Here is an 18,125-nt window from a genome sequence, read left to right as displayed (position 1 = left end):
TGCAGCCATTCTGTGTCTCTATCCCCATCTCCCAGAAGATCACTGGGACTTACCACACAGTACAAAAAAGAAAACATTTAGATGACTTTCAGAGAATTAGTAGTTGAGGAATACTTTGGGTTGGACTGAGTCAAAAACCAACAATGGACTTTCATCAAAATGAATTCAGCATGTGTGTGCTTTGTGACCCCACATGGGGTCTTGTAACTGAATGTAGTCATCACAAAATTATGATATATTATCAGTAAATGTTTGATTTATACACCTCTTTTATATATCTAGATAGCTGGGGTCACATAAAAATTTCTTGGGTGAAAAGTATGGAAAAGGTTTAAGCCTGCGCTATACCACATTCTTGTATAAAGAATAACAAGAAAAACCAGTGTAGGTAGATCATGGAGTGCATGAAGAGGAGCAAGGAATAAGAAGTCTGGAAGGTAAAAAGGAGCTGGGTTATAAAGTGCTTTAAGCAGAAGATTTTATATTGATCTTGTTTGAATGTCACAACAGACCTGAAATATGACTAAGATCCAGATAGGTAGAAAGTAAGAAATAAGGTACTCTAGAGAAAGGGTTCAAGAAGTGGGAGTCATCATGATGTTATGCTTAGTATGTATTTTGGGAGCAGACAATGATAAGGAATAGTGGGAAATTATGTTCGATGGGTAGGACATGGCTAGATTATGGAGAACTTGAAAATCATTTACAAATTGAGATCTGATGCAATATAAAGCCACAGTACAATCCTGGATAATGGATGCTGAAAGTAGTGGAAATCTGTCAAGAAGTCAAAAGCTAAATATATTTACAGGGAGTCATCACCAGGAAGTGGATGGCATTAAAAGATAGTCAACATGGGCCTGGATGCAAATAAGGTCTGGCAAATACAATAGACTTAAATAAATAATATACCACAGTCAGCCAATGCATAGAGAAATAAGCCAGTGCAAGATTTAGCCAGATAGATAGGCAGCTTCCAAGAGATAAAATAGCAAAAGTGACATCACTATACAGAAAGTAAAATATCTCAAGCATGACAAAAAGGAAGATGGATCTATCTATCTATATCTGTATCTAGATATCTATATCTAGAATTATATTGTAAAGTGAGTATAATGATAGCACCTATCTCCCAGGTTGTGGTGAGGATAAAATAAGATTAAAAATCACAAACCACTTAGCAGAGGTAGTATATAATAGAAAGTACATAAAAGTTGTCATTGTTATTATTTTCATTTTGGGGAAGAAAGTGAATCACAGAGGCTAAGAAACTTGCCCAGAATCACATAGCTACTAAGTATCTGAGGCAGAATCTTAACTCCAATCTTCCTGGCTCCAAGTTCAGACTCTATGTACATCATGCCATCTAACTTTCTAGGCAGTGTTGGTGACAGGACAAATGAAATAGAAGGTTCAAATGCAACCAAGCAACATTTTGACAAAGCAGCTAAGTGACTGAGAGATGAGGCACTGGAAAGAAAAGGAAGAGGAACAACAGCAAACAATGAGAAACTCTTCCACATTACCTTCCTCCTACATCAGGTCATACTAAATTGATGAATTGGTCTAGTAAACTGACATAGATTAATGACTGATTTAGCATTCAATGGTTGTGTACCTTCTGCAATCTTAACCTGCAAGGACAAATGTTATTTGAACCTTGAATGATTGCTTTCCTCATATCTCATAAGTTTCCTAGAAACTATCTTCTTTGCTGAATAAGAACCCAGGAAGCTTAGCAACAGACAAGATCACCTTTGCTTCTTCAGAAGCTATATGAGAGCTAATAGCTAAACCTAGACTCCTGGCTGCTTAGCAATCACTATTGCCCCAAAACTAACATTATCGTTAGTTGAATGATCTGCTCCCTTCTGATCTAAGAGGATATTACTTTCTTTTTCTTTTTTTTTTTTTTTTTTGGATGTGAAGAAAAGATTAAATGGCCCCTTTGGGAACAAAACAGAACTGGAAAATCTCTTTGCAGAAATGACCTTAAGTCCCAGAAATGAAAAAAAAAATGAGAGATCTGAGATAAAGTGCTTTGTTATATTTTTAAATGTTTTATTTAATATGTTATATTTCTTCCATTACCATAATATCCCATGTGTCTCTCCCTTTCTGCTTCCCAGAAGATCATGTTTATGACAAATAATAAGAAAAAACATAACTCCAATTAATTGATACGTTAAAAAAATGCAAAAACTACACAATGTGAAACACTCACAGATCTATTGCCTCCATGAAGAGGTGAATTGGGGAAGTCTTCTCATATCTCTTCATTTAAATCATAATTGATCCTTTTAATTTTGATAATCTTTATAATTTTGTTTTTTGTGTGTAATTGTTCTTTCCATTTGCACTGTTCTAGTTCTGTGAATGGTATTCTTGACTTGGGTGATTTCACTCTGCATTAGTTCATATAGTTCTTTCCATATTTCTATCATACCCATCATTTTTTTACAGTATAGTAATATTATGTTGCATTCATGTATCACTATTTGTTTAGCTATTTCCAATTGCTAAGTACTATTTTGCTAATCTACTTTGCTTCCAGTTTTCAGCTAGCACAAAAAGTAGGGTATAATCCCAGTAATGAAATCCAAGCTCAACACTATCTACTGTGTTACTTAGCTATCTTATGAAAAGTCTATTAAGAGGATGCCAACAATAACTGAAACTTTATAAATATAAAGGACTTTATATTTGATCCTTGAGGTAATAGGGAACTATTGAAGTTTACTAGGTATCTTAGATGGGGAGGGGGAGAGTAGTCATGGTTAGAACACAGAAAAATCATGTGGCAGCTTAGCAGAAGATGGCTTAAGAGAAGGAAGATCCAGGATGGCAGAGTAAAGGCAGGAACTCACTGAGCTCTCCCCTCAAAATGCTCCAGATTCCTTTGGTAACTCTAAACAAATTTGGAGCATCGAAGCACACAGGGAGATAGAGACCTCTAAATCAGCAGCAATACTATTGTTTTCTGGACCTCTCAGCCTACAGACACCAGAAACATCTTAGAGGGTCATCAGGAAAGGTTTATCAGTGGGGTGAGACAGCTTTGGAAAATCAGAAAACCAGGAGTAGATATAGGCAGTAGTAGAGGGAATAACTTCAGGAGGCCTCAACTCACAGAAAGTCTCTTTACTAGTACTGATGAAAGACTCTCGTTTTTGTATACTGGAACTTACAACTATAGTGGAACAGAAATACTCTTCACACTTCCAGGGCAGAAGAGTGCTTGTGATCAAGTTCCTTAAAAGGGTCTCTGAAAACAGATGCACAAAACCATTGAAGCTTAGAACAGTACACCCTCCATACTAAAAACAGAGTTTTACTTTAACAAAAAGTTAAAAGCCAAATAATAGGTTGGAAAATGAGTAGACAACAGAAAAAGATTCTGATCATAAAAAGATCGTAGTGACAAGATCAAAACACACACTCAGAAGATAACAAAGTTAAAGATCCTACATCCAAATCCTCCAAGAAAAATAAGAATTGGTTTCAGGCTTCAGGTTTCAAAAGGAATTTTGAAAATAAGAGAGATAGAGGAAAAATTGAACAAGTGGAAGCTAATGTCTTTATGAGAAATAATGGAACAATTAAACAAAACCAAAAGATGAGAGGGAAAAAAAGAAAACAATATGAAATGTCTCATTGGAAAAATAGACCTGACCTGGACAGTAGATCTAAGAGAGATAAGTTAAAAATTATTGGTCTAACCAAAGATCATGATCAGAAAAAGAGTCTAGTAATAATCTTTCAAGAAATGATCAAGGAAAATTGGCTTGATATTCTAGAACTAAAGGATAAAATAGAAATTGAAAGTCCCATGTCTCATATATGGGAAACTGAGTCAAATTTATAAAAAAGAAAAAAAATTACCCAAATTGATATATGATCAAAAGATATAAACTGTTCCCAAAGGGCTATAAAATTTTGTATAACATTTGATTTAACAATACCACTAGTATACATTAATCCTAAAAGATTTTTTTTAAAAGGAAAGAAACCTATATGTACAAAAATATTTATAGTAGCTCTCTTCTCAGGGCAAAGAATTGGAAATTGAAAAGATACCATCAGTTGGGAATGACTCAATAAATTGTGATGTGATTATGATGGTATATCCTTTTATAGAAAATGATGAGCAGGATACTCTTAGGATAATCCTTCACGATCTCAAGCAAGCTATTATAAAGTATTAATTCTGGGTAATATTCTGGGATGATCATCTTTGAATGACTTAGGTAAAATCAGCAAGACAATGATCCATGACAACTTTGACGGACTTAATGATGAAAAATGCTATCCATGCCTAGAGAAAGAACTAATTGTGTCCAAATACAGATTGAGGGATACTCCTTTTTTTCCACTTGATTGCTCTTGTCAGGAGGTGATCTATATTTTATTTCATAGCATAACTTTTATTGAAGTGTTTTGCATAACTTCACATGTGCTTTCATAATAGGGGGTGAGGTGGAGAGGAAGGGAAAGAATCTAGAACTCAAAATTTTAAAAACAAATGTGAAAAATATTTTACATGTAACTGGGGAAAATATTTTTTAAAAAGATGGATTAGATTGGGGAGAGACTTAAGGAAGGAAAACCATTTATAAGGCATTTACAATAACCCAGAAAGAAGTGCTGAGGGTCTGAACCAGGGTAGTAGCTATGTGAGTAGAGAGAAGGGGAAAAGTATAAGAGCATTTATGACGGTAGAAATGGCAAGATCTGGCAACTAAATGGATACGTGGATTGAGTGAGAGAGTGAGAAATCAAGGATGAGGGTGAGCTTGTGAATGGTGAGAATGGGTGAATGGAGAACAGTAAAGACCTATATAGTAATAAAGAAATGTAGAAGATATCAAGTCTCTAGAGTAAATAGAATGAGTTCTGTTTTGAATATGTTTACTTTGAGACATTTATAAGACACTGAATTCAAAATATCTAACAAGTATTTAATGATGAGCCTATAGAATGGGAGAAAGATAACTTTGAGGTCCAGCCATCAGGGTACCAATTATCAAATAAGAAAAAAGTTAGAAAATAAAAAATAAGACACTACAATGGAAAAAAAAAGACAAATTACTGAAGATCTCAGGAGAAAGGAAATTCCATTTAAAACTTTAAGCACAAAGAGTTAATTCATCAGGGAAGATATTAAAAACTGAAGCAAAGATAGTCTCTAGAATATCTAAATGAATCCCAACATCTCTGAATAAATATTTTAAAACAAATGGAAAGGAATCAATATCTGATGAGGAGAGGAAGCTATGACTTTACAAAAAGCATGGAGCCATACCAGTATTATGTCAAATGTTTCAAGAGAGAAACAAGAAATGCGAAAGCAGATTTTATGGCTTGTACAGCAGGAAAAAAGAATAAAAAGACCATCCTGAACCCATAGGGATGAGACTTTCCAAAGAAAATAATGGAATGGGAATACAAATATATAGAAGAAAAGAATAATTTTGAAGACAAGAAACAGAAAAGCAACAATTCTTTAAAAAAAAAAAAAACGATCTCTACACAAGCAAAATGCTATGTCTTAAAAATAGTGTGTATAAATTAAAACAGTTCTGAGGTACCACCTCACACCTATCAGATTGGCTATGATGGCAGGAAAAGGTAATGATAAATGTTGGAGGGAATGTGGGAAAACTGAAACACTAATGCATTGTTGGTGGAGTTTTGAAGTGATCCAACCATTCTGGAGAGCAATTTGAAATTATGCTGAAAGGGCAATAAAACTGTGCATACTTTTTGATACAGCATGTCACTATTGAATCTATATCCCAAAAAGATCATAAAAGAGGGAAAAGGATCCACATGTGCAAAAATATTTGTAGCAGTTCTATTTGTGGTGCCAAAGAATTGGAAAATGAATGGATGCCATCAATAGGAGAATGGACAAATATTTTGTGGTATATGAAAGTAATGGGATACTATTGTTCTATTTAAAATGATGAAAAGGGTGATTTCAAAAACATCTGGAAAGACAACATGAACTGATGCTGAGTGAAGTGAGTAGAATCAGGAGAACATTATACACAGTGACAGCAAGACTGTGTTATGATCAGTGATGACAGACTTAGTTCTTCTCAGCAATTCAGTGATCCAAGACAATTCCAATAAATTTTGGATAGAAAATGCAGTCTACATCCAAAAAGAGAACTATGGAGACTGAATGCAAATTGAAGTATGCTATTTCACCCCTTTTTTTCCCTTCTATTTTTTTCTCATAATTTTCCCCTTTTGTTTTTTTCTATCCCAACATGACTCATGTAGAAATGTTAAAATGAATGTAGACGTATAGCTTATAAATGTTTATTTGTTTGTTTTTTTAAGAGAAAGAAATGATGAACAGGTTAATTTCAGAAAAGCCTGGAGAGACTTATATGAACTGATGCTGAGTAAAACAAGCAGAACCAGGAAAACATTGTACACAGCAACAGCAAGATTGTATGATGATTAACTATGACAGACTTAGCTCTTCTCAGAAATTCAGTGATTTAAGGTAATTCTGACAAACTCTGAATAGAAAATGCAGTCTGCATCCAAAGAGAGAACTATGGAGACTGAATGCAAATTGAAGCATATTGTTTTCACCCCTTTTTTTTTTTTCTTCTGAAGTTTTTTTCTCATGGTTTTTTCCTTTTTGTTCTAATCTTTTTCTCCCAAAATGACTTATGGAAACATGTTAAAAAATGAATGATCATGTATAATTTAAAAAATAAAATTAAAAAAATAGTGTGCATAAAGACAACTTAAGGATCATAGGTCTTTCAGAATAACATGGCAACACCAGCCCTGGAGTCAAATCTGGTTTCAGACACTTAACACTTCCTAGCTGTGTGACTCTAGACAAATCACTTTAAGCCCAATTGCCTCGGGAAAAAACAAAAGAATAACATGACAAGTAAAAAAAACCTAAACACCATAATGCAAGAAATAATGAGAAAACTTCTCAGAACTTTTGAATATAGAAACAAAATGTCAATTAAAAGAATTCACATATAAACTCATGAAAACATGTATATATAACAGTCATACCTATGTTGCAAAGTTTAGGACGCATAGTGTTTAAATCTATGGATTCCAATGACAGATAATAAATTTTACAAGCAACTGAAAGAAATCCCTTCAAATATAAAGAAAAATAAATTAAAATAACAAAGAACATCAGTTCTCAACCCATCCAAAACCAGAGAAGAGAAATGAACAATTATTTCTTTTATTATTTTAAATATTCTATTATTCCAAATGAATTTCACTAGTATTTTATCAAATTCTTTAAACAATTATTATGAGGAAGGTAAGGAAGTAGAAATGTACCACATAATCAGAGATATTGGAAAAATTCTACATGATACAATACTTCTACCTTCTTTATATTTTGCAGAATAGAATTAAGTTGAGGTAGTTTGATAAAGTGATAGTATAAATTTTTTAGAAGAGGGAACTCAAAATAGGTGCTTTACAAGTTTTAATTCCCTAATGAATATAGAGCTCAAAAAAAGATAAATATAAGGCCAAGAATAAAAATTTAAACTAGACAAAAAAGAGAAAAAGAATGAAAAACATTTATAGAGACATAATTTTCTTTTTTTTAATGTTAAGCATATTGACTCTTTCCAACAATGAGATGATTGAGGCCAGTTCCAATGATCTTGTGATGAAGTGAGCCATTTACACCCAGAGAGAGGATTGTAGGAACTGAATGTGGATCACAACATAATATTCTTACTTTTTTTGTTGTTGTTTGCTTGCATTTTGTTTTGTTATTCATTTACTTTCTTTTTTTTTTTAATCTGATTTCTCTTGTACAACAAGAGAAGTGTACAAATATGTTTATACATTTTGGATTTAACATATATTTTAACATGTTTAACATATATTGAATTATTTGCCATCTAGGGAAGGGGGTGGGAGAAGAAGGAGAAATTCTGAAACACAAAGCTATGCAAGGATCAATGTTGTCAAATTATCTGTGCATATGTTTTGAAAATAAAAAGCTTTATAAAAAAGTAGAATTGGGGGAAAGACAAAAAAGATGATTTTGAGTATATGAAATTAAAAAGCTTAACAAATAATATATAAATATACATACATATATATAGCCTCGTGTTATAGATAAAAGTCATATATAGATAAATGGCTTTTGAGTGTGCTGTAAGAAAAGACAAACATAATGAATAAAATGAAACATGGAAAAACTTCTAGAACTGGTGCAAAGTAAAGTCTATATAACCATACAATATCCACAGCAACTACAATAATAGAAATGGAAGAAAACCATAAAACAATAAAAAGCAAATGCTACAAAATTACAAAAAAAAAAAAACCAGACATAATCCCAAAGAGATACCTCCAACCCATTTCTTTGCAGTACTGATAGGTTCATGGGTGTGGGAGCCCCTCCCACTTTTTAAATGTATTGGTCAATTTTCCTTATTTTTCCCCTCTTCCTCTTTTTTTCTTTAAAAAAAAAATATTTGTTATAACATATGAGTCTTCAAGAGATAAGAAAGGAATGTATATTGGGAGAAATTTTGAAACATAAAAAAGAAATATTTATTTAAAAAGCAACAGGCAAAACAAATGAACAAAAAACATAAAAATCTCCCAGATTACTAATGATATGCATGAATAGATACAAAATCTCACCATAAAGGCTGAGGCAGGTTTTTCCTGAGACTGTTCCAACACCAAAGATGTTAAAGATGCATAAATAGCATCCCTCATCCTCAACTGAAGTTTTCAGGAAAGTGATGGCTGATTCACTGAGTCCCGGCTGGGTTATTTCTATTTTATCCTTGTAAGCTGGTTGGATTACTATTCCATGTTGTTGGCTGAAAGTTGCCATGTTTTCTGGTCTTCCATAAATGAGTTTCTGCCATGTGACTATCATGATCTCTTGAAGAGTCTGCAGGGAACATTTTAAGGAAGCAGGTCTCTCTAGCATCACTGTCTCATCCTCAGTCACCACATTTCCTGTGGGTTCAGAAGAGTTTGTTTTTCTTTTTAGTAAGAGACCAACATCACCTTGATTCACAGTTACTTCTGTGAATTCTTCTCTATAAATGCATGCCTGTAGGAGATCTTATATTCCTATAGCCTTTTTATGTCCCTACAATTCTTAGTTAAAGGATTTTTTCCCTCAAATTAAAGAAAATGAGAAAGAGGGGAATAAAAAAGTATAGTTCCTTCACCCTCAAAACTCCCAATTCTGAATTTATACTATCGGTAGTAAATGGCATCAGAGTAATAAATGAAACAGCAAATTAAATAGAATGGACACCCTAAGCTAAAAGAATCTTAGATTTCAAATTGCATGTTCATAGTTCATCTAGCTACTCTACAATTTTAGAATTATGACCCTAAATCTCAACCTCAAGATACTGCAATCTAAACCATTTTCTTAAGATTTAGCCACAAAGATAATAATTTTCAGAATTCCAGTTCAGAATTTGTAATACACTTTCTATATGTTATGTCATTTGATCCTTTCAACAACTTTATGAGGTAAATGCTATTATTATCCTCATTTGATAGACAAAGAAAATGAGGTTCCGAAAGATGACTTTCTTAAAATCACAAAGCTAGTAAATGTCAGAGGGAAGATTCCAATCCAGGTTGTCCTGCCTTGAGATTCAGTATTCTACCCACCAGGTAATGCTGCTTTTCTGATCAGCATTTGTGCTGCTATTCCTCAGGTCCTTGAAAACTACAAGTTGCCCTTCAGTCTCTTATTCTCCAGAAATAAGAAAACCAAATCCAATTCATCTTTCAATCTTGACATTATTTTCTGTCTGTCAAATTTTAATTATTTGGAAATTTATTGAGTGCTTCTGTGCCAATATTCATGTAAACAGAGGAATCATAATAACTAGCCTCAAATATTTAAAGCATTGAGATGCAGAAAAGAGATTTATTTGTACTGAGGAACTCCAAGGACTGATCCCCAGAATTAGGCACAGCAGTTCAAAGTTCTTTTGATGCAGTTTAAAGACAAACTTTCTAACAATTATGGATCTCTAAGTATAACAGACTGACCTGATGTCAGTATTCAAGAAGACAGATGACCATCAGTCAAAAATATTGTAAAAAACAATGACAACAAAAAACAAAAACAAAACAAAAAAAGTGCATCAGAATTTAGATGATCTGATCTCTAAATTCAAGTTTTCTTATTTCTTGTCCCAGAATAAGGAAGGAAACAAGCACTTATTAAGCACCTATTTGCATTTAAAGGGAACAGGACATTACTAATATGATCACATTTAATCTTCCCAACAAGCAAGGTTAGGTGCTTATCCTCATTTTACAGTTGAGGAAAGAGGCAGACAGAGGTTAACTGACTTGTCCAGTAATTGTCTGAACGGCATCTGAAGTCAGGTGTTTCTAACTGTAGGTATAGGTGACACAGTGGAGAAAGTGCCAGGTCTGAAGACAGGAAAACCTGCTTTCAAATCTTGTCTCGGACACTTTGTAGCTGTGTGACCCTGGGCAAGTCACTTAATCCCATTTGCCTTAATTTCCTCATCTGTAAAATGAACTGGAGAAGGAATGGCAAAGCCATCCTAGTATTTATATTAAGAAAACTCCAAATGAGGTCACAAAGAATCAGATATGAGCAAAATGACTGACCAACAAACAACTACTTCTTGACTCCAGCTCAGCATTCTCTTTTATGTTACAGAGCTACCTGAATAAATACTTGAGGAATTATGTTGAACTGAAATGACTTTAAAAGTTCTAGTGATCTATGTCCCTCTTGAAAACATATACTTTTCCCTTATGTATGAGTAACGAAATGTTGTGACTCTGTTACTAACTAAATGATCTTGGGAAGTCACCTAATTTCTCTGAGCCTTTTTAATTTATAAAATGAGAGGATTGGTCTCTAAGATTTTTCAGGACCATCTTCAGTCATCATGATTTATGTCTTGCCACTGGACTCAGATGACTCTGGAGGAGAGAGTAAGAGTGATGACGTTGCACAGCTCTGTTTCACTTAAATCCAATTTACTTGTGACCCAAGATATCACCCTTCTAATGGGCATTGTTCCCTTCTAGAATGAAGGATGAAAAACAACAACAATGACAAGCTCATTAGGAGTAATAAATTTCTAGCATAATTTCCTTCCCAGAGTAAATCTGAACCATTAGGAACTCTTAAATGTGTTCTTCTCCTTCCTTGTCTAACAAATGAAATAATCTGTGCTCGCTTTTGATCCATTTTCTGTGTTCTGTCTTCACCAAAACTGGACAAAAACTTGAAGACTGAAGATTAATTGTTCATCATGATGATGTAATTGAATTTGTTATTTGGCAACCCAATATTGCTTGGTTCTCAATGACTATGATGACCAAAACCAAAAAATCTTCACAAAAACATTCAATTTGGTGAGTCACTCAGACACAGTCTATAATATATAACACAACAACATCAAGCTTACTCTATCTCATTGCTGATATTTGCTAAAAGTATCAGAGAGAATACTATATTTTTACCTTGTGTCCAGCACTGCATCACAAGAGTCATGCTCCAAATCAGACTGTATTTGAAATGATGAGAGAAGAATTTCTCATGTACCTGGAGATAAAAAAGAACATTCAGATGAAGCTTTAGTTATCAACAAAAACACAATGTCCTATTTATTTCAGAGAATTTTTCAGACATCAGTCAATGATTACTTTGTCAACATTCTGTTTGATTTTTGTTCCCAGCGTATCAGAAATCATGACTTTGCAGCCAAACACACTAACTATGACTTCAAAAAGGCTTGCTCTGATTTAAGGAAAGGTGAACAACAAGAGCCTGCCAAACTGAGAATAATCAGTGACTATTTGTGAACGGCACATTATGTCTCCAGCAATTTTCACACTATTTTCAAAAATACTTTTTTTTCTTTTTTTCCCAGAAGTCTGAAAGGCTGTTATTTGAAGAGCAAGTTAGTAACAATTCCCCAAACTCACCAGAACCGGTCTTTGAAACCAGACAATTACAGAAAGCTATGAAGGGCCTGCATAAAAGCTGTAATACGGTAATATGTAACCCACTATCCTGATCTCCTGTTCCCCTCTCTTTCAGCATACTCCAAAATAAACTACTAAAGCTGGGAAGATTTCTTCTGAAAGTCATTGAGGTTGAAACTTAAGTCTAGAAAAGTAAAGTGACCTGTACACAGTGACACAGCTAGTTAATGGCTTTATCTCAGATGAAGTTTTCATGGCCACCTTGAAGAAGCTGAAAATCCTCTCAAGTGAGCTTCCCCCAGGATTTAATCTGTCAAAATTATAAAGCCTCTTGGCTTTAGATGGATAGTAATCACTTCAACTTGAACATGTCTAAAATTAACATTTTTTCATTTAAAATTAGTCCCTTCTATACTTCCATACTTGCACCATTCTCCCAATCACCTAGATTCTAAAACTTAGTGTTATATTCGTTTCCTCCACCTATGTTTGACATCTAGTCAGCCAGTCCTGGGCAGCTAAGTGGCACAATAGATAAAGCATTAAATCTGGATTTAGAAAGATTCCTTTTCCTGAGTTCAAATCTGGCCTCAGGCAATGACTAGCTCTGTGACTCTGAGCAAGTCACCACTCCATTTGCTTTAGTTTCCTCATCTATCAAATGAGAAGGAAATGGAAAAGCTTCCCAACATCTCTATCAAGAACACACTAAATGGGGTCATGAAGAATTGAACATGATTGGCAATACCAAATCTTATTGGTTCCTTTCATCCCTATTGCCATTCTTTAGGTCAAGACTAACACTTCAATTCAGTGATTCATTTAAATAAATATTAGACACTCAAAGTGTTTATGATTAATAATGCAACGAGATCAACCAAATCATTTCTAATGGAGCAGTAATGAACTGAACTAGCTATGCCCAGAAAAAGAACTCTGGGAGATGACTAAAAACCATTACATTGAATTCCCAATCCCTATATTTATGCACACCTGCATTTTTGATTTCCTTCACAAGCTAATTGTACAATATTTCAGAGTCTGATTCTTTTTGTACAGCAAAATAATGTTTTGGTCATGTATAATTATTGTGTATCTAATTTATATTTTAATATATTTAACATCTACTGGTCATCATGCCATCTAGGGGAGGGGGTAAAAAATTGGAACAAGAGGTTTGGCAATTGTTAATGCTGTAAAGTTACCCATGTATATATCCTGTAAATAAAAGGCTATTAAATAAAAAATAAAAAAAAAAGAGGAAAAAAAAAAAGAAACCTTACATCCCTCATTTGAGAAAATAACTCAAGCTATTTTTCTGGCAAATCAGATAATTTATGAAACAGAACTGCCACGTAACATACACCCTTATCTCTTGCCTCTTTTGGGAGGTAAGTATTAATAGGACCTTGCTGGTTTTCTTTTTTGCTTTTACCCCAAAACTAACTCAGAAAATCTTCTCTTCTCCCAGGGAGAATCCGAAAGATAAAATGTTCATCTGATTTGAGATGGGTTCATAGAACCTGGAATCATATGAATTATCCTCCCTTTACAACCTTCCTGTTAACTAACTTTAGGTAAATCAGAGAACATTCTATGTTCATACTGCCATCCCCTTCACCAAGTCCTGAACTCAAAAACCCCAAATCAAAGATCCCAGAAAAAACCTTCTTCCCATCAGTCATTATCTTGAACCATACTCAACTACTCCCAAAGCAGGTAACTTTAATATATCTAAGATGAAATTTTCCCTTTTTTTTTTTTTTTTCTTAAGAAAAGGAAAGCTGGGAAGCACTTTTTAAAATTGGCTTGCTAACATTTCAATTCAGATATGGATTTAGCATATGGAGTAGATGTTGTTGCTGAGGGATTATTTCAAGTTAGTATGTTCCTGATTATCTCTAACACCATCCATGAGCCATGAATGACAGAGTATCAGAGGTGGTGTTGAGACTTTACCAGTGTTGATGGCTTCCCATAGCAAAGACTTAAATCCCAGCAATCTTTCTCTTGATTTTCAGAAGGTGGACAAAGTGCAAAGATTTACAGCAGTAGAGTATTACAATACAATGTTTTCATACTATCATCTGACAAAGTAAAAGATAAGATTCAAGTTAAAATGTTTTAGTTTTAAGAATTTTGTTGTCTGTAAAGTCATTGTAGATTTCATTTGTTATAAAAAATAAATTTTTTCTGGAATTGATATTTTTTAAAATTGAGATGTTAGCAGAAAAGGACACAGAATTCTAGGGAATTACTGGTGAGAAAAATGTTTTACATGTTACCAATTTTATCTTGGTAAAGCATTTTATTATTTCATTGTTACTATGTTAAAGAAAAAGTACATATTAATTCTGATAATGTTACAAAGAATTGTATGCAGAAAGCTGTATTTTCAGTAATCTTTAGTAAAAGAGAAGTCTTCAGTGGCCATGAAAACCTAACACCTTGCTCGGCTATTTTATCTCTGGGAGAAGAAATTTTTTCATTGAATGAAGAGAAGATCTTCTGAGTTGGGTTTAGGCAAAAAAGAAAACCAACAAAGAGCTGGAAGTAAATATGGCTGTTTTTGACTCTCTCAAAATGTACATTCCTGGAGAAACTTGCTAATGAAATAAAACAGCCAGCATATTGGCAAGACTAGGATAAAAAGGTCTAAGATGATGAGGAAACTTCCAAAGTAAGACGGCAGCTAGAGCAAGGTGGCAAAATCTAAAAAGTTGCAAGTCAGCCCAGGAGAGAAAAGAAAATAGATTTTGATAATATACCAATTACCCATTTAAATTTACTGATGTTCTCAAATGTAGATTTACTTTTGAAATAAAACACTACAAAGTACTATTAATAACTCTATGTAAATAAACCATACAATCATGACAAAAATTAAACTCTTGACTATTGTTTCAAATCTACAGTTTGTAAGTTTGTTAAATTCCTGGGAGATAAAAACTTTTTGGATCAATATTATATCATCTCTCTGTGTGTGGATATACATATATACATGAAAACAAACATTACATTTGTTATATATGTATGTGTGATATACTTTCACGCACATACTCTTTTAAACGTGGCAGAGGGAGACAAAAAGTACTGTATTATAAAGTTACAATATACAAAAGAACAGGCAGATTCAGTAAAGATGGACTTAAATTGAATATTTTCTTTGTTTTCTCCTTTGTGTTCTCTTCCTCATTTGGTGATAGAATATAGAGGAACAATTTATAAATAAACAACAAATAGCAGTGTGAGATATAAAATGTATAATCCCCTTATCCTTCTCCGGCCCACACGGCAAAAAATTTAAGCCTCCATGATTTGTTTTACAACCTTCTCTCAAAGGATGGCAACTCCCCTTTCCCAACTCCCCTTCTCCAACTCCTCGCGCCCGTCTCTCTTTCATTCCTATGTAAGAAAAGAGGTCTTACTTGCAGCTCCATCAGCCAGAAGAGGGAAGTCCCTTACTCTCCAAGATTTTGGCGACTGAAAGGACTTCCAAGCTAAAGAGCTCAGAATCCGTTGCAGAAGAAAACCAGGAGCGATTTTCTCCAGACAACATGAGTCACGCCCCTTTATGGAGAACTGAAAGCTTGGTGGCGCAGTGAGTGGATGGAACACCAGCTAGTTCAAATGTGACACATTGGTATGGGAGTCTCTGCTCACTAGTGGAGCTCAATATTCTTAACCTGTAGGAAGAGTGGGCTAGAGTTGGTAAGAGCAAGAGAGAAGAGAGTTTTGAGTGTCTTCAATTTTTAAGACTTCTCAAGATTCTGAAAGTGACTTTAATTTCTGTACTGTCTTCAGACATTTCTGGCTTCCTTGCTTTGAGATGGAAGATTGATAATTCCAGCAACACTTTAGGTTACTGAGAGGAAAAAAGACTGAGAAGAAGTTGACTTGAGAAGAATTCTCCATTATGTCCCTAACTCCAACTTGCCACAAAAGAGACTGGGAAATTTACCCTTAAATGAGATTTGGGACGCTTGTCTTGGATACCTCACTCCCAATGGGAGAGCTCCTTCACACTGTATTGTCTAATATAAAAATTCTCCTGTATATATTTTTCACTGATTTCTGTTTTGGTATTGATTTGAAAAACCATCTAGCTGCCCCACATATGAATTGTTTCAATGCTGGGTTTTAGGTTTTCATAAAAAATGTGTGGCTTGTTTTATATAAGCTTAGTTTCAAGTACAAATCCAGGGAAATTCTCTTAAACAAAATCTAGCGTTGTTTCTAGAAAGTTACTCAATAAAGTAGATTTCAGGGAGTGATATGGCACAGTTGATAGAGTGCCTAGCCTGGACTCAAGAAGACTAATCTTCCCGAGTTTAAATCTAGATTCAGACAGTTTACTAGCTAGTTGACTCTGAGCACCACTCCACTTCTATTTGCCTCCGTTTCCTCATCTCTTAGGAAAGATAATAGCACTTACCTTGGGATCAAAGGAGATAAAAATGAAAAGTGTCTGGAATATATAAATATTAGCTATTTTTTAACATTATTATTACCCATGTAATACTTTCGAGCTACAAAGTTTTTTTTTTTTTTTTTTTTCACATACATTATTTCCTTTGATGTTCACAAAACTTCCACGACAGGAAGGCATTTCGAGTATTATTTTTGCCCACTCTTTCCAATCAAAAGATTCCATAATATATAGAAAAGCACTCGCTCTTTTCTGGCCCTCTGCTTCCTCATATAAACAAAAGGCTGAAGTGGCTGAATTTCAGGGTCTCCCTCCACCACCTCCCCCCTTCCCTCTACCCCCCAGCGCTCACATTCCCTGTTGCTGCGTATCTTCCTTCCCATTCAACGAGGAGCGTGACAATCACCGGGTGATGTCTTGACTCGCGAGAATTGGATTTAAGTACGGTTCTGCTGCTCTGGGGCAGCGGTCTTCAGTCTATTCCCAGAAGTAATTTTCTCTTTCACTTCTCAGCCCAGCACTGCAAAAAATCCAACCGCGGTTGCAGGTCCCAAAGGCAGCTCTCTTAAAGCTAGTCCCGAAAGCAAGCGTCTGGCTTCAAGATTGATTAAGCCAGAGGCAAGAATGACCTGCCTTTAAATACTAGCAAAAGATGCTGACGGAAAGCTAGAAAAGTTTTAAGGTGTCCCAGTCCCGAGCAGCGATCTGCTTTTGCACTGTTTTCGCTCTACAGGATGCCGCTCCGCCAGCATCCCGCTTTCTGCAAGCACTCTGTTCTCTTCCTTAAGCCATCTCTGTTTCATCCCTTCATTTGCTGTCCTTGCTTCAGTAGGAGGACCGAAGCCCTTCATTCTCTAGGATCTCGCAGGCTCCAGGGATTTTCAGGCTGTCAAATTCAGGGGAAGCAATTCCATTAAATTTATAACTCTGCCGTAAAAGAAAAAAAGTTAGGTTCAGATGGTTTAGTAATCATTATTATTCACACATGCTAGAGGAGTGGTTATAGGCGGAGTTCTAAAGATTTTTTTCAGGCTCAATCAGATTTTTATGCAGATTTGATATTTTTTAAAATCATCATTGTCAAACCTTTAAAACAAATCCTAAGGTTGTTTTAATTTGAATTTCTCTTATCAGTTATAACTTATTAGTTGTATCTTTTATGGGTGTCAACAGCATGCATTTCTTCTTTTAAAAATTGTCAGTCCATCCGTTTTCGATAGAAGAAAACAAAGCTATCAATAGTATGAAAACTGTTCTAAAGCACTAATATTAGAGAAATGCAATTTAAAAAAGCTCTGAAGCGCCACCTCACGACTAGTAGTAGATTGGCTAAAATAACGGGAAAAAAAGAATGATGAACAAAGGTGGCAAAATAGGTACACTAGATAATCAACCGCGAAAGACTTAGTAAACTTTCTAAACAATATCATGATCCACCAAAATTGCAAGACTCGTGAAAGAAAGAAAAATGTAATCCACCTACAAATAGAGAATTGATTGACACTGCAGGTTAAACGATATTCTCGGTCCAATTTTCTCTCTCTGTGTCTCTCCCTGTGTCTCTCTGTCTCTGTCTCTCTCTCTCCCCTCTCTCCTCTTTCTTTTTATTTGTTTTTCTCTCTCTCTGCTTCTCTTCCTTTCTATCTCCCCTGTTTTTTCTCTCTCACTCTCAGTGTGAAATATTTTTCATTACTTCATATGTATAATGGGCATT

At 34.6% G+C, this 18,125-nt stretch overlaps 1 protein-coding gene across 5 annotated transcripts in view; it reads right to left on the bottom strand.

Annotated features, from left to right (window-relative positions):
* The window catches only part of LOC100919855 (OX-2 membrane glycoprotein), a 36,477-nt gene extending 19,103 nt beyond the window's left edge, over positions 1–17,374 (bottom strand). For 3 of the 5 annotated variants that reach the window (XR_004232985.1, XM_023500980.2, XM_031959657.1), the window contains exons 1-4: positions 16,764–17,374; positions 15,411–15,668; positions 11,518–11,599; positions 8,668–8,994 (exon numbers count right to left, since the gene is read on the bottom strand). Coding sequence is in view for 4 of the 5 variants with exons in the window: in XM_023500980.2 (XP_023356748.1) it covers positions 8,668–8,994; positions 11,518–11,599; positions 15,411–15,422 (421 nt within the window). In the remaining variant the exon portion in view is untranslated. The remainder of the gene's footprint in view (positions 1–8,667; positions 8,995–11,517; positions 11,600–15,410; positions 15,669–16,763) is intronic. The other 2 variants (XM_012546780.3, XM_023500981.2) reach the window with 2 other exon arrangements.
* Between the last annotated feature and the right edge of the window lie 751 nt (positions 17,375–18,125).

Source organism: Sarcophilus harrisii, chromosome 3 (assembly GCF_902635505.1).
Source record: "Sarcophilus harrisii chromosome 3, mSarHar1.11, whole genome shotgun sequence".
Lineage (NCBI taxonomy): Eukaryota > Metazoa > Chordata > Mammalia > Dasyuromorphia > Dasyuridae > Sarcophilus > Sarcophilus harrisii.
This window is presented reverse-complemented; position numbering and strand designations above follow the sequence as displayed.